Source organism: Mobula birostris, chromosome 11 (assembly GCF_030028105.1).
Source record: "Mobula birostris isolate sMobBir1 chromosome 11, sMobBir1.hap1, whole genome shotgun sequence".
Classification (NCBI taxonomy): Eukaryota; Metazoa; Chordata; class Chondrichthyes; order Myliobatiformes; family Myliobatidae; genus Mobula; species Mobula birostris.
The window spans coordinates 81,213,395-81,236,320 of NC_092380.1; the positions used below are offsets into that span (position 1 = coordinate 81,213,395).

Consider the following 22,926-nt stretch of genomic DNA (forward strand, 5'->3'; position numbering starts at 1 on the left):
CACAATACAGCCATTGCCAGCAAAGCTGCTACTTGTTTTCAATTGGGTTCAAGTAGACTTCGGTTTGTCTCAATAGTGAGGATTTGCTGCTCATCTGGATTGCCTCATTGTTGTGAGGTTTAAATGGGGTGACGGAGTCGTACAGTGAAAAGTTCCCTTCAAACCAGCACTCAGCCATGGCCTTCTGTGCCATGGCATTCTAACGACTTATTTCAATATTTAACAGTAATGATAGTGCCTACCTCCTACCGCATCCTGTAGCAGTGCATATCAGACTTCAACCACTGCAGGGTGGAGAAATCTTCTTCAGTTTCTCCTTAACTCTCAGACCCTTAACCTATGCCCTCTATTTTTAGACACCTCACTCTTTACCTAACCTAGGTCTCTCAAAACTTAGTCTATATTGATCAGATCCACCCTCAGCCTTTTCCGTTCTAAGGAAAACAAGCATTTTACCCAGCTTCTCCTCTGAGTTGAAATGTTCAAGACCCATGCAACGTCCACTTGAAACTCCTTGCTGTCTTTTCAGTCAAATGTCATGCTTCCTGAAAAATCTTAACTACATGCAGTACTCCACATGCTGAACTACTGTTTAATATAGTTATAATGCAAGCTTTCCACTCATCAATTCTATGCCCTGACTAACACAAGGAAATACTCTATATACTGTATCTTTATAACTTCCTTATCTACACGTGCTATCACCTTCAAGGATACTGGATGTGTCAGTAGTTAGAACATAGAACTTTACAGCACAGTACAGGTCTTTCAATCCACTGTGCTGTGCTGACCTAGTAACCTACTCTAAGATCAATCTAACTCTTTCCTCCTCCATAGCCCTCCATTTTCCACTCATCCATGCGCCTATCTAGGAATTTCTTAAATATCCTTAATGTATCTGCCTCCACCACCACCACTGGCAGGGTGTTCCACATACTCACCACTCTCTGAGTAAAATCTGACCTAGACACCCTCCCTTCACCACCCCCCCCCCAACATTCTTTCCTCCAATCACTTTAAAATTATGCCCCTTTGAATTAGTTATTTCTACACTGGGAAAATATCTCTGGCTCAATCTTATCATCTTGCATTCCTCTACCAAGTCACCTCCTTCACTCCAAAGAGAAAAGCCCTAGCTCGCTCAACCTACCTTCATGAAGTGTGTTCTCTAATCCAGACAACATCCTAAAAAATCTCCACTGCATCCTCTCCAAAGCTTTCACATCCTTCTTATAATGAGGTGACCAGAACTGAACAAAATTCTCCAAGTGTGGTTTAACCAGGGTTTTAGAGAGCTGCAACATTACCTCATGGTTCTTGAACTTAATCCCCCGACTAATGAAGGCCAACACACCATACGTATTCTTAATAACCCTATCAATTTTGTAGGGTTGTATTGTTCATTGTGGTAGCCTTATTAATATTTCCAACGTGAATCACGTCACATTTTACAGGCTTAAATTCTATCTGCCACTTTTCTGCCCACCTGTACAATTAATCAATATTTTTCTGTAGCCTCCTCATTCTCAACAATAATTGAAGTTTTTAATTCAAGTAATTGAAGTTTTTAATTCTATTCAGACAACATCTAGAGCAGAGGGACATTGTGCCAAGTCATGATGACTAATAACCAATGTTTCTGATGGTAACTACCAGCCAGCAGCCACATACTGAAGATGGTGGGGGGTGGGGGGGAATTTGAAGGGTTTGTCAGCAACGAAGTTGCTTCAGCTTAAATTGAAGCATCAATACTTAAATAATGGGTCAAACTGTGTTTCTGTCAAGGGTGACCATGGAGGGGAACTCTGTGATCATCATGCCATTAAATATTAATGCTATGTGGTTAGGCCTGTGTTGTTGATTGACTGACGTGTACAAAGGGAACGTTACTTCCCACTTAATATTGTTTAAGAGTTCTTGCTGCATGGATCATTTACTGAATAGCTTCAAGTCCAATTGAACATGACCAGCTTTTGATGTTCTTAGGGAAGGAGAATGGATTGTTTACGTGAGGTGAGGGAACTACACTAAAGTTCTGGGGCTGTAAGTTTCTGGTCAGCTTCACCACCACACTGAGTCTCATGGCAGAGCAATGACTTCCTCTTTGCAGAGACCGGATGCACTTCACATCTGGCCCTTGGCTGAATCACAGTGAGGACTGGTGTAAAAATGGCAATCCCTAGCAATCCCATTAATATGAAGGGGCCTCTGCCTTGTGAGAGAAAGCAAATGCAGGTGAATTACTTACTTTACTTAAATTATTGTCAGTGTTTTCCAAGGATATTGTGTTTCTTTTATTGTCCAAAGTCCAATTTAATGTCAGAGAAATGTATGCAATATACATCCTGAAATGCTTTTTCTTCGCAAACATCCACAAAAACAGAGAAGTGCCCCAAAGAACGAATGACAGGTAAACATAAGAACTCCAAAGTTCCCCCCCCAGCTCCCCTCTCTCCCACGCATAAGCGGCAGCGAGCAACAATCCCCCCTCCCCCCAACGGCAAAAAAAAACAAGCATCAGTACCACCACCGAGCACTCAGTGTGAGCAAAGCAATAGCAAAGACACAGACTTGCAGTTACCCCAAAGACTTCGCATTACACCCGGCATTCGACATACTGCAGTTCTCTTTCCCTAATAAGGGAGAAGAAGATGTCTCCATTTTCTCCCCAGCGAGCAGGGAGACATAACAAACAACTCGCTGGTTTACAATGTTAGAAGTCCATTACGTTGCTTTTCTCAAACACTGTGCCTGAAGATCGCAAAGATCTGGGGTCTTCAGGCCCACAGCAGATATCCCAACTCCCCCGACAACACACGGGTCTCCTGCCGTGACACTGACCCTCATTTCGCCCGTCTCCAGAGCCCCGAGATCTTAGGCTTCTGAATTCGAGCCGGACTCTCGGGCTGAACCCTTGGCGTGCCGAACAACGGCCAGTCCTGAAACCCCGAGAACAGGTCCCATTCCCGCAAAGAACCGAAATTCAGGTCAGGATCTTCAAAAGAACCCTGAAAGGGAAAAATAAAGATAATAAAGGTGGAAATAGAGCTGTTTCCGAAGATGCAAGTAAAGGAGTCGCCGTTTAGCACCAGCTTAACTTTGCTCCACCTCCTGAGGTCATTTGAGTACATTTTACATTTTAAAATTATTTAGATCTATTTGAATAGCTTTTAAATACCTCTGAGTATTAATTCAATCTGTCTGGTGGGTGGATGGACACAACCAAATTGCATCTAGACAGTTGACCTGATCCACAACAATCCAACCCTTTACAGTTGATTTTAATGTCCTTCCTTAATGGTCTGAACAAAGAAAATTTGCTTTGTCTTGCTATCAATATGTCACAGATGTTGGCTCCTTGTCATCACCCTATGTACTGCTGTGATTATTATTAGATGTCCTGGTGGGGTAGGATAAAGTTAAGGGTCTGTCTACCATCAGCACTTATAGACTGGAAACAAACATACCACCACAGAAGGACTGCAGAATGTTTACTTTAAGTGAGGAACACCTATGACAATGGTACACCAGGCCTTCTTCACCCTTTATGATTTTCCCTCAGGTCTTTTGTCTGTCCCTCCTTAAAACTGCCAGTGTGCCTGATTCTAAGATATGTTCTACAATAGCTTTGTTTCGGGCTGGGATGAGCATTCACAAGACTGAGCAGAGTAGATAATAGACAGGACGGAGGCAATTACTGTTCATTCTATTGCAATTCATTGAGTGTTCAGGAAAAATCCTCAAGAGTATTTTAAGTTCCTTTCATCCTCTTGACGGGATCAGCAAAAGTCACCTTAAATACTGAAATGCTCTTCACCTCTGAATGCAAGTTCTGAATATTCGTCCATAGCAGTTCATCATCAGAAGCAGGGCACAGTGTGCTGGAAGAATCAATAACCTGCTTAATGCTCCCATCCAGGCGATGAGTTTCAAGATAGTTGTGAGTGATGTAGTTCTTTGTTATTTAATAAGTTAAATTTTGAAAGTTAAGCCCTAAAAAAGAAATATACTGCTATAATTTTAGTTTTCCTTGGTCCCAGAATATTCATCCTGATTCAACATTCAAATTTTATAGAAAATCAAGTTTGAAAGAGAACATGGAATATATTGGCACTTTTTTTGCAACCAAGGAGGAAATTTCAAGTTTGGATTTTATTATACATTTCTTGTTGGAATTTCCATTTCAAACCTAGCTTTTGCTTGTATAAGCTCTACTTACTACTATGAATAATTGTCATAAGGGGGTGTTGGGAGCGGACCCAAATGCAAGACACAGACACTGAAGTACTAGGAACAGGACTAGGTTTATCAAGAAAGCAAGGGGAGTCAGGAAGAAATGATGCTGGACATGGACACAGGCTCTGGACGAGACAAGGACACCGGGCCTGGGCTAGGACTAAGACTAGGAAAGAGGGACCAGGACAAGGAATTTGGAGCTAGGAGCCTGGGCTAGGATTCCGAACCTGGGTCTTGACTCGGACTCGGACCCCGGATCTAGGCGAGGACAAAACGTGGCTACAGGACTGGCCGTGGAACTCCTGCACAGGACGAAAACACAAAACCTTGACTTGGACAGGATGAGGTTCTTGGACTAGTCTTGGACAAGACAAGATTCTTGGACGTGGCTTGGACAGGACGAGGTTCTTGGACGTGGCTTGGACAGGACGAGGTTCTTGGATGTGGCTTGGACAGGACAAGGGAACTCCAGCACCAGGCTGGGTGAGGTATCCTGGGCTGGGCAAGGTACTCCAGGGCAGGACATGGCTCTTAAACTAGATTTGGCTCGGCTCTTGGACTTGGCTGGGTTGGGCTCTATGGTACGGTGCCAGGACCCCCTCTTGGGCTCGGAGCCGGGACCCCTTCTCGGGCTTGGAGCCGGGACCCCTTCTCGGGCTCAGAGCCACTGGGACCCTTCTAGGGCTCGGAGCCACCGGGACCCTTCTAGGATGAAGGGCCGGGATGCTTTCCAGAACACAGAGCCAGGACCCTTCCTTGAACGCAGAGGCCGGGATGACTGCCAAGGATATTTGACGTGGTCACTGCCGAGGATTCTGATGAAGTGGCAGACGAAGTTTGCAGGCGAGGATTTGGAAGGGTGGGGAAGGGAACAGTCCATGCAGGAAATCCTTGGTTTGCCGAGGTATTTATGTGCCAGCCCAAAACAAGAATCAAGTGCCTCAATTAAGGCACCCAATGGAACAAAGGAAAACAGGAAAACCCGGAATAAGGATCGATGAACCAGAATATGGATTTCATGGAATGGACCATGACAATAATAGCAAGATTGTTTCCTTTTTTCTCTGAGGTTTTTTTAATCTGCCTTTGATGGTCAGTTGATCTATATTTTAAGTTAGATTGTTGGTAAAACAAGATGCACTGAAATTTTTCACTTGAATGTTTTTGGTACAGGTTAAATGAATCACAACTTCAATAAGTTCAAATATTTCAATATTTGCTTGATAAAGAAAGGTGAGGGTTTTCACATATGGAAACAGGAGCAAGAGCAGACTATTTGACCCTGCTGGCCGTGCTATGCAAAAATCTCATGGTTAATATTTACTTTTGCCTCAATATCACTTTACTGTGCTCATTCCCCATGTTATTGTTGTCAATCTCCATCTTGAATATATTCAGAATCTCTACCTTCACAGCTCCCTTGGTAGAAAATTATAAAAATTCATAGCCTCTCAGAGGTGAAATTCTTCCCTATATTTGCCTTAAATGTGCAATTACTTATTCTGAAGCTATACCCCATAGTTCTACATATTACCATGAGGGGAAATAGCTTCTCTGCCAATACCCCCCAGAGTCTTAAATGTTTCAATGAAATTAGCTACTTTGTCACTCAACTCTGGAACACCTGAACAGCAAAGATGATCATGATGCTCTTTATTAACTACACCTCGGCATTCAATACCATTATCCCCTTCAAAACTAATCAATAAGGTCCAAGACCTTGGCCTCAATAACTCCTGGTGCAATTGCATCCTGGATTTTCTCACTTGATGACCCCATTCAGTTCGGATTGGCATTCAGTTCCATCAGCATAGGTGCACCATAAGACTGTGTGCTTGGCCCGCTGCTCCACTTGCTTTAAAGGACAGTATGGCTAAGCACAGCTCCAAGATTGATGCACCTGATTGCACAACAGATAACTGGATATTGTATGCTGAGTGGATCAAGTAGTATTTTGAAGCAAATGAAAACCAACTTGTAGTCTTGCTGAGTGCGTTGGGTTGGAAAGCACAGTTTGCTTAGAAGTTTGATTGCTCCAACCAAGCTTGCTGAAATGAGCTTTGCTGATATCATGAAAGTAATGCAGGAACAATTGGAATTAAACCCATTGTTGAATACAGGGCACTTTAAGTTTAATTAGTGGAATCAAAAGGAAGGAAAGTCCATTTCACTATACATGGCTGAATTGAAGTGACTGGCTGAACATTGTCAGTTCAGTGTAGGACTTAATAGACTGAGAGATTGTTTAGTTTTTGAATCTTTCAAAAAAGCATTCAAAAATGGCTCCTGACTGAAGCACAATGTACATTTAAATGAGCAGTTGAAATAGCTGTATCTATGGAAACAGCAGAAAGAGGTGCAATTGAGTTGCAGTCAGGAATGAAAGTGGGTGTGAACAAAGTTGTAGTGTCTAAGCAGAAACCAGCCCAGCCTAATAAGTTGTGTTACTGTTGTGACAGGGGCTTGCATACACTAGACAAATGCCGGTTTAAATGCTAACCAAAATGCAACAAAGTAGGACACATACAAAGAGCATGTTGGGCAGTCAAAAATAATGGACTGCACGGGGAAGAGAAAAAGATTAAAATGTCAAGTTGCAGTTTCAAAAAGAGCACTAATCTACAGGCTAGTGATGAAAAAATCTGATAATGATGAGGTGACAGAGAAATAAGTCGCCTTGAGATTTACATTGTGAAAACTGACAACAGACAAGCAATATGGCTTCACCACAAACAAACAGTTAGTAAATTAAAATGGAATTGGGCACTGGCTCAACTGTTTCAGTCGTACCACAAAATGAGCTTGAATGGCTCAAAGATCCTAAACTGAAGCCTGCAGATATCTAGCTAAGAACTTATATTGGAGAAAAGATGATTCCTGAGGGAGTAACGTTCGTAACAGTAAAATACAACAATAAATAAGCCAGATTGGGCTTGTATGTGGTAAAAGCAGGAGGACCAACATTGTGGAGACGTGAGTGGCTAAGACAACTACAACTTAATTGGAGATCTATCCACCATTTCCATGCCACATCCCTTGCAACAGAGTCAACTGAGAGTGAATTAAGGTACTGGAAAATGCCACAGCAGTGTTTAAGGATGATATTGCAAAATGCAAACATATCAAGGGTAAAATAGTGTTAAGTAAAAATCCACACCCAAGTTTTTTAAAGCTCCTCCGGTTCCTTATACCATCTGTGATAAAGTAGTCAGTGAGCTAGATCGCATAGGGTCAGAAGGAATTCTTTTCAAGGTTGAGTGGAGACCCTAGGCAACATCAGTAGTCAAGAAGAATAGGTCTGTCAGGATCTGAAGTGATTTTAAGGTCATTATTAACCCAATACAGTAAGTAAATCAATACCCTCTTCCCAGGATAAAGGATATCTTTGCAACCCTTTCCGGAGCTAAACACTTCAGCAAAGTGGACTTAGAGGACCTCCTAACAATGGAGATGGAAGAAGAGTCCACAGTGTTTCTCAGCATAAACACTCACAAAGGGTTTATCATTATACAGTACTAGGTTTATTTTTAGAGTGGCATCTGCACCTGCACTCCTGCAGTTAGCTATGGACCAGGTGCAGCACGGCTGTCCATGCACTCAGTGCTACTTGGATTAATCATTGTTACTGGTGAAGATGACAAGGAACATCTCCAAAATTTCAAGATAGCATTAAAAAGATTAAAAGATTTTGAGCTCAGAGCACAACATGACAAATGTGAATTCTTTAAGCCAAGTATCACTTACTGTGGCCACACCATTGACACACAAGATTTACCCAAGTGTGCTTAGAAAATTCAAGCAGTGATGGATGCCCCAGGACCAAAGAATGTGTCACATTTGTGGACTTTTTTAGGATTTGTCATTTCAGGTTCTTGTTAAACCTGGCCCTTGAACTCATTACTGCAGATCAGGAAGAAATGGCAATGGAGAAAGCAGAGTGCGGTGACTTTTCACAAGATAAAGAAAATGGTGACGTCAGATGCTGTACTCACGCATTATGATTCACATTGTCCAATGAGGCTTGTAATGCATCTTCAGGATTCCCAGTAGAAAGGTGTCCAGAGCTGTCAGAACCACTACTTGCAGTCCCAAAGTCAACTACTACAACCACAACGGAGAAGGCCCTGGAACATGGGACTGTTTCATGGACACAATTCTCACTTGCCAGGCAGAGTGACCCCTCCTTCTCTATTGTCAGGAAAGACATTACCCCCTCCCACAAGAGTAAGGAATCCTCCACAGCAATTAAATCTTAAATTAGGTCTGAATGGGACAATTTAAAATTGGGGTAGGGGGATCATGGTTGGGAAAAGGTTAAGGGAACGGAGAGGAAGCGGGAAGCACTAGAGAGACATTCCATAATGATCAATAAACCAATTATTTGGAATCAAATTACCTTGCCTGATGTCTGCACCCTTGCCCCCCACCCCCTGGCCCTGGTACTCCTTCTATGCCGCCTGTCCTAACCCTTCCCGTGGCACTCCACCCTCACCTTTCCCAGCATCGTTTGCTCCCGCCAGATTTACAAGCTTGCCGTCTGCTCCACATTGGCAAATGCAATACTGTGCAGAAGTTTTAGGCACTTAGCTATATAGATGTATCTAAGACATTTGCACAGTACTATGTGTGCATGTGTATATTGCATACGTCATGTCTATGCTTCTCGATTAAAGTAAAAACAAATCCAAGATACGTTATTTCTGGCTCCATGCTTTCCTTTCAATTAATCTTATGTTTTTGAGTTACAAAACATAACAATTTGGCTGCTGTGCACTCAGTCCCTTCATTCAAATTTAATAGCACTTGACTAATTATTGATTGTCATTTCAAAAGTGACCCATATCGTTGTACTATCTGTTTTCTGTTAATTTCCTGTCTTCCTATGGCTGCCGGTGAACTTCCCACACCCCTGTGCACCACAGTGATATGCCAAACAGGCATAGACCTGGGTATTTTGGCTTTTTTAAATTTACCGCTTTTTTAAAACTTTTACTTTCAGTTATTCTTTCTTCCTCCTGAACAGAATTTCATTTCTTTATTCCTAATATCTTTGCCAGATTTGATATTGAGCTTGCCCAATCTAAATTAGCTAGCTTCTTGTTCTTTCTTCAGTTTCTGTTGTGGTTCTTAACACTCATGGAGATGCATGCTTGCTGTGTAGTTCACCACTCTGAAATAGCCCTTGCTGTGTTGCCATCAAATGCCCTTACAGGCCAAAAGATTTTGATCTGAACAATGTAGGAAATTCGCATACAGCAAGACATGGCCTACTCCAGCAAATTCCAGATGTATACATAAGACTTTGCTACACAGTATATTGTTGGCAGATTGCTTTACTGATATAATGTAAGTGTTTTCAGCTTCCTCATTTGGTTGATGCTTGAGATTCACTGTTATGGAAGCTAATAAGGTTTTCAACTTATTTGACATGCTATTCTGTTTTTTTAATGTGAACATGGTTCTCTGTATCTTCATTATATTTTAGTCTTTTGCAGATCTCTAAATTAGTGAGACTTTTGAGAAGTTTTAGACAGATTCAAACTTGCCTTAGTACGATTGTATCTCAATAGAACAGGTAGATTTTTACCTTAAGCAATGCCCAGCCATAACTAAGTGTTGGAATGCAGAACTGATAACCCAAGCTGGTACTCATGTCTGCTTGAACTCATTTCCTGTTGCAGCAGATTTAAACACCCAATCCCAAGTGCAGATTTGGATGCAATTGCTTCTTTTTTTTACTACAAATGTATCCTAATGATTCTGTCATTATCCTCTGCTATACATAAAACTCTGCCTGTATTAACCAATGTTGGCACTTGTAATGTATGGATCTATTTCTTGCGGAGCAATGACCTGCCCCACCGGACTCCCCTGTTAGCACTATGTATTGATCTGTGTCTGTGCACGCGTTGTTGTCTACGCCTGCGCATTGTTCTCTCTCTCTCTCTCATTGCAAACTGACTACATCAGTTAAAGCCATCTCCCGCGTGCATGCTTTTTTTAATCAATACGTAGTTGTGTGTAGACATAACATATTGACAACGGGTACGAACCTGAATGTCAGAAAATGTCACGAACTGCACCAACAGTTACAGCATGGTTACAGGACAAAACAGCGAAAGTTAAACAGTGGAGAGAAGGTTGTCATGGACGCTAACAAAGGTGTGAGAATGGTGCCTAGTAACAGTAAAAGACATGCGGAATTTAAAGTGAAAATAACGCAGCAATGGCTTCATTCGGGAAAGTTGATGAATTTGATAATGCCAATGAAGTCTGGGAGTCATATTTCAACAGGGTTGAACTGTATTGTTACGTGAACAATGTGGAAGAGCAAAAGAAGCCCCTACACTTCTTAGCTTAATAAGCCCAAAAATGTACAGTCTCTTACGCAATCTAGTAACTCCTGACAAGCCAGCAAGCAAGACATTCAACCAAATCTTTACAATTTTACTAAGTCACTTGAGCCTTAAACCGCTGGTAATACCTGAGTAATTTAGATTTTACAAAAGGAGCCAGTCAAAAGAATACTTTGCAGAACTGTGCAAACTTTCACAGTACTGTGACTTTAGAGATAGACTTTGTATGCATTAAGGGACAGGTTCGTATGTGGCATGTATAGTTAAAGCACCCAAAAGAGGGTACTATCTAAAAGAGACCTAACCTTAGAACGGGCATTGACCATTGCATTATTGTTAGAGACTGTAACAAAGGATGCAGCAGAACTACAGAAAAGGAGGTTAGAATGTGAAATGCACAAAATGTCCCTGAGTGGCACAAAAAGCCAAAAACGTTATCGATGTGACACATCCTCCCATGGTGCAAATGACTGTTAGTTCAAAGAAGAAGTAGGCAGAAAGTGTCACAGACAAGGTCGCATAGAGAGAATGTGCAAGGCAGACAAAAAGCACAACTGAGGGAAAAGTCTCAAACACAAAGCTAAGCAAATGCGTAAAGTTACCGAATGTAAAACAGAATCAGACAACATAGAGTCTGACAGAGGTGAACTGTCATGCCTATAACTGCAGAGTATAACTGAAGCAGATCACAGAATTATCTGGATCACAATAGATGTATCTGGTGTAAAACTGAAAATGGAGCAGGATACAGGGTCAGCTTTGTCCATAATTCCGGAGGCTGACTACAACAGACTGTTTTCTAGGATAACATTGGAGAAGGCCTTAGAGATGCTAAACACCTACACAGGTGAAGAAGTATCTCCCAAAGGCAAACTGAAGATAAATGTGACGTATGGAGGCCAAACACAGCAATTAGAGATTTATGTATTGAAAAGTGGAGGGCCAACACTTTTCAGATGTGAATGGTTGAGAAAAGCCCAACTAGATCGGCATTTAATCAAAGCTCTCAGTGTGGAATCAACTGGTAACTGCGGCCCAAATGGTAGCACTAACCAAAGACTACCACGGTTGCTTAATGCTAATCAGAAGGTGTTTGAGAAGGGAATAGATAAACAAATCGAAGACTTAGCTGAAAGATGCCAACAAATTCAAAATGCACCCCCATGGGCAGCGTTACACCCGTGAGAGTGGCCATCTTCACCATGGCAAAGAATACATATTGACTTTGCTGGGCTATTCAAGGACTCTCATGTTTCTGATTGCTCTGGATGCTCATTCGTAGTGGCTGGAGGTTATACCAATGAAGTCTGCCACCTCGGCAAAGACTGTCTGCACGCTGAAGACTTTCTTCGTCAGAAATGGCTTACCAGAAGAAACTGTGTGTGACAATGGACCACTGTACACGTCAGAAGAATTCTGACTGTTCATGTAGAAAAATGGCATCAGACATTTCAAGTCAGCTCCTCACCACCCAGCGCTAAATGGGTTAGCTAAAGGGTTTATTTAAACCCTGAAGAAATCCATTAGAACGATGGACAAGGAGGTCATTTCTCTACAGCACAAAGCGGACAACTTTCTTTTTGTGTATCAGATCTCTGCTCATGCGATGACAAATCAAACACCTGCAATGCTGTTCATGAACAGGAAACTGAGATCTCATATAGACCTCCTGAAACCAGATCTATAGAGGGAAGTGCAGAATAAACAGTTCAGCTAGTTGCCAAATGAACCAGCAAGGAGCTTCAAGATTGGACAGGAAGTCCTAGTGTGTGATTTCTGAGAAGACAAGTGGAAGCCTGCTAGGATAGCTACAAGAACTGGAACACTGATGTACACAATGGATGTTGGAGATCAGACATGGAGATGTCATGAGGACCAGATACTGGATGCTGAACCGAAGAACACACCTAGGTCGACTGCATCCAACAAGACGGACACATTACCATCACCAGACTTACCTCGCGACGATGATAGCAACGTGACATGGGAAAGCAAGAATGTTGTCTTAGACAAGATACCTATCAAACTGATGCCAATCCACAGGTTCAGAGACGCTATTGTGAAAGAAACGGAACGCCATCCAAACACTGAACTTTTAGAATTGTGAAGTTAGTTATGGATTGTGAAAGCATGTTTATTTGGAATATGGGTTTATAAAAGAGAAATTAAATGTTTTGTACATATACAGTTTTATGTTGCATTAATCTAAAGGGGGAGGATGTGTAGTGCATGGATCTATTTCTTTTAGAGCAATGACCGCCCCCCCCTTAGCACCACGTATTGATCTATTGTCTGAGCATACGCATTGTTCTCTTTCTCTCGATGCAATGTGAATATACCAGTTAAAGCCATCTCCCGTGTGAAAGCTTCTATTTAGTCGATATGAGGTTGTGCGCAGACACAACAGCTCTGGTGTGTCACTCAAGAAAGGCACAAAAATCTTCTGATTCAGCATATCTTTATAGCAGCTGTTTTGAACTTTGCTGTACCCGGCACTTCATTTGTCCAATGTTGTTTGATAATAAATGCCTGGGAACATGTGGATTATCTTCATAATCATTCTCTCATCAATGTCTAAGACACGCTTGAATAGCAGTGATGTGAAGATTGCTTTGATATGCTTTCAGTAGTTTGATACAATCAGACCTCATTATAAAATCTCTTGGGAATTTTCAACAGGATGTAACCTGGGGCAGGAGAAGTTGCCCTTTATACTTCAAAAGTTCAATCTCTTTCTCTGTGGCATCTTTTTTTCCCAAACCTAGAACCAAGTAAATTCTGTGGTTCTATCCCACGTTTAATTTTAGTACGTAACTGAGGCATTCTTTGATGAGTACACTTATTCATCTTAAACATTCCCTTAGTGCTGAAGATGATTTGATTCTAGACCAGAGCTGTTGATTTTGAAGTGGCTGATAAGACCAATATGGGGAGCATAGACTCTCCCACAGATGAAGAAAGAGGTGAACTTCAGGATGGTGGGTGGGTTGTTGGGAGGTGGTTTTGGATTTTCCTCTGTTTACATGGGTCTTCAATGTGTTTACAATGCATAGTCTCCAGCTTCTCAATGCCACACTGTATACAGTTATGGGCTAGAGATTCCCAACAGTTAATGTGGATGTTGCATTTCAGAATCAGATTTATTATCACTGTCTTATATGACATGAAACTTGTTTGCTTGCAGCTGTAGTAGAGTGCAAAGAGCTAAAATTACTATAAATAGCGCAAACAAAAAAGGAATAATGAGGCAGGGTTCATGGGTTCATGGGTTCATGGAGCATTCAAAATCTGATAGTAAGAAGCTGTTTATAAATCATTGTGTGTGGGCCTTCAGACTCCTGTACTTCTTCCCTGATGCGGTAGTGAGAAGACGGCATGTCCCAGATGAGGCTCTTTCATGATGAATGCCACATTCTTGAGGTGTCACGGCTTGAAGATATCATTGATGATGGGGATGATTGAGTTCATGATGGAATTGGCTGTGTCTGCAGCCCTCTGCAGTCTCTTGCGATTCCATGTGCTAAAGTGTCCATATCAGGTGCAACCAGTCCGAATGCTCTCCACTGTATATCTGTAACTACTCAAACTGCTGGTGTACCTTCTTCATCATTGCATCAATGTGTAGAGCCAGGACAGATCTTTTGAGATGCTGACACCTAGGAACTTTCCCTTTTCACCACTGATCCATCAATGAGGACTGGTGCATGTTTTCCTGACTTCCCCTTCCTGAAATCCAAAATCAATTCCTTAGGCATGCTGATGTTGAGTTCAAGGTTGTTCTTGTGACACCAGTCAACCTCTGTCTCACTCCTGTATACTTTCTTGTTGTTATCTGAGATCTTACCAATAGTAGTGTTTCCTGCAAATTTATACATGGCATTTGAACTGTGATTAGCCACACAGCCATCAGTGTAGACAGCAAAGAGCAGTAGGCTAAGCATGCATCCTTGAGGTGTATCTGTGTTGATTGTCAATGAGGAGGAGATGTTATTACTAATCGGCACTGACTGTGGTCTCCCGATGGGAAAGTTAAGGATCCAGTTGCAGAGGAAGGTACAGAGGCCCAGGTTTAGAAGCTTGGTTATTGATAATGAGGGGATAGTGGTAATGAATGCCAAACTGTAATCAATAAACAACAACCTTACTTAAATTTTGCTGTTGAATACGTGCTCCAAAGCAGAATGAGAGCCAGTGAGATTTCTTCAAAGAGTTTTGAGCACTTCCAGACTAAGGGCTCAAACTAAGCACCTCTTTTAAGCGTTATAAGAGCACCATGCTTTCAGCCCATAGCCCAAGAGTCATGAATGATTCTAACAACATGATTTATTTAATTGCAAGCAAGTAGCAGAGTTGCATTCACATTAAAGAAGCTGTGAAACGATGTTGTTTATTGGAAAGGCTGGCAAAGCTGAAGGCATGTCTGTCTGTCTGGGATCATCACATCATATAATTGCAGTCTAAAGAATAGGGTGTGACTGCTTTATCTCCCTCATAACCCACAGACGTTGATGCATCGCTGTGCATTTATATCTTCTGTAAACTAAATGGGGAAATATTGCAACCAGGAATAGATATTCCATTACAAGGGAGTATTTAAGATTTCATTCATTTTCTTTTCGAAAAGAAGGCTGGGGAGTAGTTAAGTGGTTTGTGATGAACGTATTCTGTCCTGTTCATGGATTTACTCAATACCATGTTTGCTTCTCTAGAAGTAAGTATATTACATTTTTAAAAAATTTTTCCTTTATTAAAGCGGTGGTCCCCAACCTCCGGGCTGCGGACCGATACATTGCCGCGAAGAATGCAGCAGTACAGCGGTAGCCAGAACGCACCCAGCACACCTTTAAGAAAAAGCCGAAATAAACATGCTAATTAATTAGGTGCATTGCCTCTAATCTGGGCCGACATTTACGTGCCGGGCGGCACCCAATTAATTATTTTGTTTATTTTGCTTTTTTCTTAAAGATGTGCTGGGTGCGTTCCGACTACCTCTGCATTCCTGCATGCTTCACGGCAATGTATTGGTCCGTGGCCCCGAGGTTGGGGACCACTGCATTAAAGGATATCAGTATAACATTTTATTATTTTGGTTGACACTCACTGAGAAGCCACGTGAAACAAGAAGTTATATTTATCCAGCAAAAGGATATGAGGGCCATCCTTCAGAATGATTTGCATGTGATTTCAAAGTGGTTATGTCACCTGCAAGACCAACCTTTATTCCCCTATCCTGTGTACCCTTGGTGATAACTGAATGGTTTGGTAAGCCTCTTTAGAAGTCACCCATATCAATGTGAAATGAAATTACCAATATCTCAGCCCACTTATAATATTTTATAGCAAACAAAAGTTTTTAAACACTTTTCCTAAAAGCCAAATTACGTGCCAATGATGTGGCTTTGAGCTCATATTCTATGGATTAAACTTTCCAGATTACTTCCCTGTAACATTCCTGATTGCATCATTGCAACTCTTCAATTTCTGGCATCCATGCTCTATGCCATTCCATGTCATTATCCTGGTGGAATATATGGAAGATTATCTCTGAAGTTTAAGCAATAATCCAATGAATGAACATTCACGTCATTGAACGTATTTGAACCAAGTTGTTGGACTGCCTTCCAGGTCTCACAGCATCACCTACTTGTAGGGATGCCAGCTCAGGTCAGCACTGCAAGGAGTCTGAGCAGCATAGTTTAGGAAGGTGAGGGCTGGAACATTACAGAGAGCTCAGCCCCACAGTAAAAGCACTCAGGATCAGACTGCAGTGAGCTAATAGGTTGGCAACTGAGATTAGGCATGAACTTTAAATAGAGTGCCAACATACAGGAAAGGCAATAACTGCCAGCAATTATGGATGTGATTCCCTGCATGGCTGAGGAAAATCTGCCCCAATTCATGCCAGATCTTTACTGGAATTTAACAAAACTCTACAGTTCTGTAAAAGTAAGTAGTACAGGCAATTTTATATCATTTTAAATATCATTAAGTTAAATAACAAAGACTTTTATACTATGAAGCAATATTTTAGAAAGAACAGTAGTACAGCAAGCATTCAAAATTGTAAATAACTATTTTCACCTTAGAAATAATAAAAAAACAAAAAATATAATACTAAAGGATGAGATCCCATTAGCTATGGCTTTTTGGCCAAAGTGATGACTGTATTTTGAAGCTACTAATTTAAATTAAGAAGGCTAAAGGAACAGAAAAGAGGAGCTAAGGGTGATTAGAATTGTACAGAAACAGGCACTTTAACCTACCTTATTTATGCTAACCTTTTTGTTCATTTACACTAATCCCATTGTCCCACATTGGGATGGTATCCTTTTAAACCTTGCCCATTTAAGTATCTGTCTAAGTACCTCCTCAGCATAGTAATGTACCTGATTTCAGCAGGTGTTCTAATGTACAGAAACAAACTACAACAAATTCAGAGTGTATCACATTATAGCACACCTAGTATTCACTTGCAAGGGAAACTACCTCCAGAGATTATGTTGGAGAACAGCTTCGATCTTGTATCTCAAAGCACTTTTATACTTTTTACAGAGAACAGTAATTAGGTTGCTGTATTCCATAACATTCTTCTATTATCTTGTTCTGATATCTGTTGTTCAGAAGCTGCTTACCACTGTTGTCAAAACATCCACTGTCATAAAAAATATACAGCTTCCTCTCATAACATACACACACACACCCATAAAACACATGTAAGCTCCCATCTAAACCAGCAAAGCACCTTAGGATTTCGTAAGTTCCATTTTGTCACATTGTCTTTTACAAAAGTTACAAATTCATAAAGACTTCCGGATTACAGATATATTGCCGCAAAACTATAGGCTTGAACCACTAGCTCTCTCCACTTCCCAACATTCTTCCAAGCCCGACAATTTATTGTATTTGTCCTACCCTGACCTGCCTTCCCAAAATGCATCATCACACACTAGTTGGGATTATTTTCTATTTTCCATTGCTCCACCCAACTAAATCCCGCTGTCTGTTGTTGCCTTAGACAACCTGCCTCGCTGTTCACAACTCCGCCAATTTTTGTGTCATCCCTAAATGTAATATTCATACTTTTTACACTCACATCCAAGTTATTATTATATATCACAAACTGCAAAGGTTCCAACACTGGTCACTGGTCATTGGAATCCCAGTCTTAAAAATATGCTTCCACTGCTGCCTTCTGCCACATATCATTAAGTCAGTTTTGAATCTAATTAGCCAGATTGCCTTGGATCACTCCAGACAGACCAGGCCTTAACTGTCTGGACCAGCCTACCATGAAAAGCCAACAGTGCTTAGGTCTTCCATGATTATGAGCTATTACAGTGTTAAATTTTAACTCGAAACAGGCAATATAATGTTATTTCTCATCTCCAGTTAGATTTGACTTATTAGAGACTAGACCCACATGGAAGCCAGATAAGGATAGGATGGTGGCCTATTTCACAGAACAGCATTAATGTATCAGGCAGGTTTTTATGACAGCCCAGAATCTTGCCTGCTGCTTTTTTTTGTGTGTGCCAACTGATAAATCACCAGTTGTAATGAATTAAATTTCACAATTTGCCATGCTGGGATCTGAACTGTCAGTCACTGGCTATCTAGTTTATTATTGTAAGCACTGGACCACTATACCCATTTTATATTGAACAAGAATGGTGCAAGAAATGTTTTGGCATATAATTGAAAAAATAGCACTAGGTGAGTCATATCGTAGTGAATTTTTGGCAGCTCATCTATCATCGTCACTATAAATATACTTGTTCATTGGATCTGCATAGCTTTGAAGATATACTAGAGCCACCAACCAAGTTAGAGGCTGTCTCCCATATATCTATTGGATCAGCATGAATTCTATAAAGCTGATCAACACCTCATTCTCATTTACTACATCTTTCCAGCACTCTGTGCCTTGAAATCCACAACTTTTCTGGGAAGGATCTTCCAGATCTCCAGTTATTTCTATATAGAGAATATATTTCCTAATTTCACTCTTTAAAAGGCTTATCATAACTTCCTTTCTATCTATTTGATTGAATGTCTATAATTTTAAGCACATCAGTTAAATCAACACTCAGCCTTCCAAATTCAAGTGAATACAAACTAAATTAACACAATTTGCCTTTTAAGTACTGTCTTAATACCGATAAATCTATTTTATACTCCTTTTAAGGTCAATATATCGTTGCTGCTGTTTGATTTATAAAACTGATCACGGTTCTGTCCAAATGGGGCAAAATTCCTTTTTTGTATGGAACCATCTTGTTAATTGTTTCTTGTGCCTGTGTTCTAGTTTATTTTTAAGTAGTTTGTGTCCACAAATAGCCAAGTTCCTTCAGTTCTGCATGATTCCTAATCTAGGTTGAAGAAAAAAAACTGGCAAATCCCTTTCAGGGCCATGTTTTTACAAATTTACAAATTTCCAGATGTTACAAAAATTGATAATGCATTAAACGGTGTGGAGGGTGGTAATAATTTTTTTGGAGGTATAGACCAGGCTAATGGTAAGGTTGGATATGTGGCAGATGAAATGTAATGCTGAGAAAAACAAAACATTGCGTTTTGATTGCAAGAGTGCAGAGGAAATTTAAATGCAGAAGCACAATTCTAAATAGTGCTCAAGAAAAAAGATCTGAGAGCACGTGCATGCTCGTTAAAAGTGACAGGTTGACTAAGTCATTTAAAAAAAACATCTGGGATCTAGGACTCCATACTGTTTATAGTTTAGAGTACAATAACAAAGATGTCCTGATGAATCTTTATGTAGCATCATTGTAGCCATTACTGGAGTATTTGTTCCCAGTTTTGGTTGATGTTTCAATTGTGAGTAAGCCCTATAGAGACTGGAGCTGCAGATGTAAAAGGTTTTGATTCAGCATAACAACCAGGTATTCTGAAGTATCTCTTTTAGAGACACTCCGGAAAATTCTGGAGAATCTCCTCAAACTCAAAGTATATCAGGTTTTTATATTCGTCATAACATAAATGTCAGCAGATGTTCAAATGCAATTTTGATAGCTACAAAGACATAGTTAACATCAATATCTTGGCTTCAACAAATGATTCCTCTCACTATCTCTTTTGCTGAATATTCACAGATAAATACACAAATAAAGCAATTGAATTTCATGGTGAATTCAGAATAAAAAATGTTTTTGGGTTACTTGAATCAGCGTAAGTGCAGCTGGCTCCTATCATGTGGGTGTTCTACAGCTGCCTGGAAGATAGATTAAAATTATCAAGATTCAAGGAGACTCATTTTGTTGTATAAGTATGTGTAACTCTGACAGCATCCAAACACTCCAGAATGGTCTTTCAGGTACATCTCTGTTGTCTAGCAAAGGGCAACTATGAGTCACTGAAACCTTCCTTTTGGTGACCTTGCCATAGAAGGTTAGACATGGAACATAGACCATAGACCAGTACAGAATAGGAACAAGCCTCTGGCCCACAATGTTGTGCCAAACCAATTAAATCTGTAATCAAATAGCCAACTAAACTAATCTCTTCTGCCTACACAACATCCATATCCTTCCTCTTTCCTCACATTCATGTGCCTGTCAAACCATCTCTTAGAAGTCCATAATGTATCTGCCTCTATCACCACCCCAGAAAGTACATTCCAGGCAGCAAAACTCTTTTTATAAAAAATGTTGCCCCTCACATTTCCTTTGAAATGCCCCCCCCCACCTTAACTACATATAACCATATAACAATTACAGCACGGAAACAGGCCATCTTGGCCCCCTTATAAGAACATAAGAAATTGGAGCAGGAGGAATCAGTCATCCAACCCATAAAGCCTGCCCCGTCATTCAATAAGATCATGGCTGATCTGACCATGGATTCATCTCCACCTACCTGTCTTTTCCCCATAATCCTTAATTCCCCAATTATGCAAAAATCTGTCCAACCTTCTCTTAAATATTTTTACTGAGGTAGCCTTCACTGCTTCATTGGGCAGAAAATTCCACAGATTTACCACTCCTTGGGAAAAGCAATTCTTCCTCGTCTCCATCCCAAATTTACTCCCCCAAATCCTGAGGCTGTGCCCCCCAGTTCGAGTCCCATCCACCGGTGGAATCCCTCTGGCAACGAAGGCCAACGTACCACTTGCCTTCTTGATAGTCTACTGCACCTGCAAACCAACCTTTAGCGATTCATAATTTTGTGATTCCTTTAACATTCGAAACACCAAATATACTTTTCAACCCTAGGAAAGAGATACTGCTTGTCTACCCCATCTATGCCTCTCATAATCTTACAAACCTCAATTACATCTCCCCTCAGCCTTTGACTCTCTAGAGAATACAGCCCAAATTCTCATTATAGCACATGTCCTCCAATTCAGGTAGAGTTCTGGTAAATTTCTTCTGTGTCCTCTCTGAAGACTCAACATCCTTCTGATAATGAGGGGACCAGAACTGTATGCAATACTCCAGATGCTGCCTAACTAGAGTTCTATAAAGCAGCCACATGACTTCCTGACTTTTAAACTCAATGCCTCATCTAATAAAGGCAAGCACGCCATATGCCTTTTTAACCACTCTATCATCCTGTGTAGCTACTTTCAAGGAGCTATGAACTTGGACTGTAAGATCCATCTGCTCCTCAACACTGCTAAGGGTCTTGCCCTTAACAGTATACTGTCTCTTTCCTTTGGCCTATATGTATTGTTACGTACCTCGTAACTGGGTTGCCAAACCAGCAGAAATGGATCACTCAGTTGGAGTCTGGATTACTAGAACTAAGAAAGTTTTATTAAAGAAACAAGCAACACGGTACTCTAATCAAAAGGATAATGAATGCAACAGTTCAGCAATGGTAAACCTACATGTACACAGAATTAAGATAACAGGATCAATCAAGCTCTATCGTTGTCTAGGGGTAAATGACCAGTTTCAAAGTGACGCAAAGTTCAGTTCAATTTAGTTCAGTTCAGTTCGCAGTAATCGTTGCCATGGCGATGGACAGTGGGGGGAAGGAGAGAGAGAGCAAAAACGAATGAATATTCAAGGCTTCCACACACAGACCTTCGCAGTGAGCTTTCGGGCGAGTCCTTTGTGATGTCATCTGAGGTCACCGACCGTGACCCCTCCGTTTCCAGATACGATCGTTTCTCTGCGGTGAACCCGGCACCCAGGCAAGGGTGGACACACACCAGGTTCCCGCCGACCGTGCCTTTCCACCCTGTGCATCTATGGCCCGGTACTTCCCACTGACTTGTGAGAAACGCACCACTTCCAGGGTCTTGTTACCTCGGGTGTCATGTGTGTCCTGCCTTAGCGAACCTGTCCCTTTTTATCCCCCTGCTGGGGTATCGCCTGTCCATCACTTCAAACAGTTCAGGGTTCAAAGGGGGATCCGCTCTTGACAGCTCTCTCCTTCTGTTACTCTCTCTCCTGTCCCTTCATTACACATCTCCAAATGCTGCCTCATTGTTTTCCTTATCTCTCTCTCTCCTGAAGACAGGTGGCAGACCAACTGCTGATCCCACTGGTGCCAGCACAGGACAGCTACATCTTAATCTATGTGTATTCTTGTCACAGTATATATTACAAACAGCAAAGGTCCCAGTACAGATCACTGCAGAACACCACCAGCACAGACCTTCAGCTAGAATAGGTCCCTTCATCCCTCTACTTCTATGGGTAAGCCAGTTCTGAATCCAAGCAGCCAATTCAGCATGGATCCCATGTATCTGAACTTGGAGCTCCAGTACTTTGCACAGAAAAACAGATCAATGAACTAGATGATAATGATGCAGAAAATTAAACAGTCATCAATGTGGATTTGTAACAGGATTTCTCATTTTTGATTGCTGAGTAGCTCTGAACAAAATTATTAATTGAAAGATGTGTTCAATTTAGGGAGAGAAATATGATGGTCGTAAAGCAGACGTTTGGAGCTGTGGTGTCATCCTTTTCGCACTCTTGGTGGTAAGTCTTTAAAATTTTTACTTTGGAAAATGTTGAAAGATTTTTCGAGCACAAAAGAAAATTATATTTTTATGTGTTGGTTTAATGTACTTTCAACTACTTCCTTCCATTTCTTCTCCTGGAATTAATGGTGATTTTATGCAGTTCATTTTTTGAAGTTATTCTGTTGCGAAGATGTGCTGCTGTGCAGCAAAGCAGCGGTGAGTACAGTACCCAGAGGGTTCGATTTGACAACATTATCAGTTGTCTCCATATCAGATTGTCTGCACACATAGAGATGTTGATGGATCTATCTGGCTCTGGGTAATCTATCAGATATCTTCAGCAATTAAAGTGAGATGATGCTGTGCTTTTTAGGTGTGCTGCCTAAACTGGAATCCAGT

At 41.1% G+C, this 22,926-nt stretch overlaps 1 protein-coding gene across 1 annotated transcript in view; it reads left to right on the top strand.

Annotated features, from left to right (window-relative positions):
- Nucleotides 1-22,926, top strand: part of LOC140205542 (serine/threonine-protein kinase BRSK2) — a 1,025,607-nt gene that overhangs the window by 829,617 nt on the left and 173,064 nt on the right. The window contains exon 7 of the mRNA XM_072273159.1: nt 22,475-22,543. Coding sequence (XP_072129260.1) covers nt 22,475-22,543 — 69 coding nt within the window. The remainder of the gene's footprint in view (nt 1-22,474; nt 22,544-22,926) is intronic.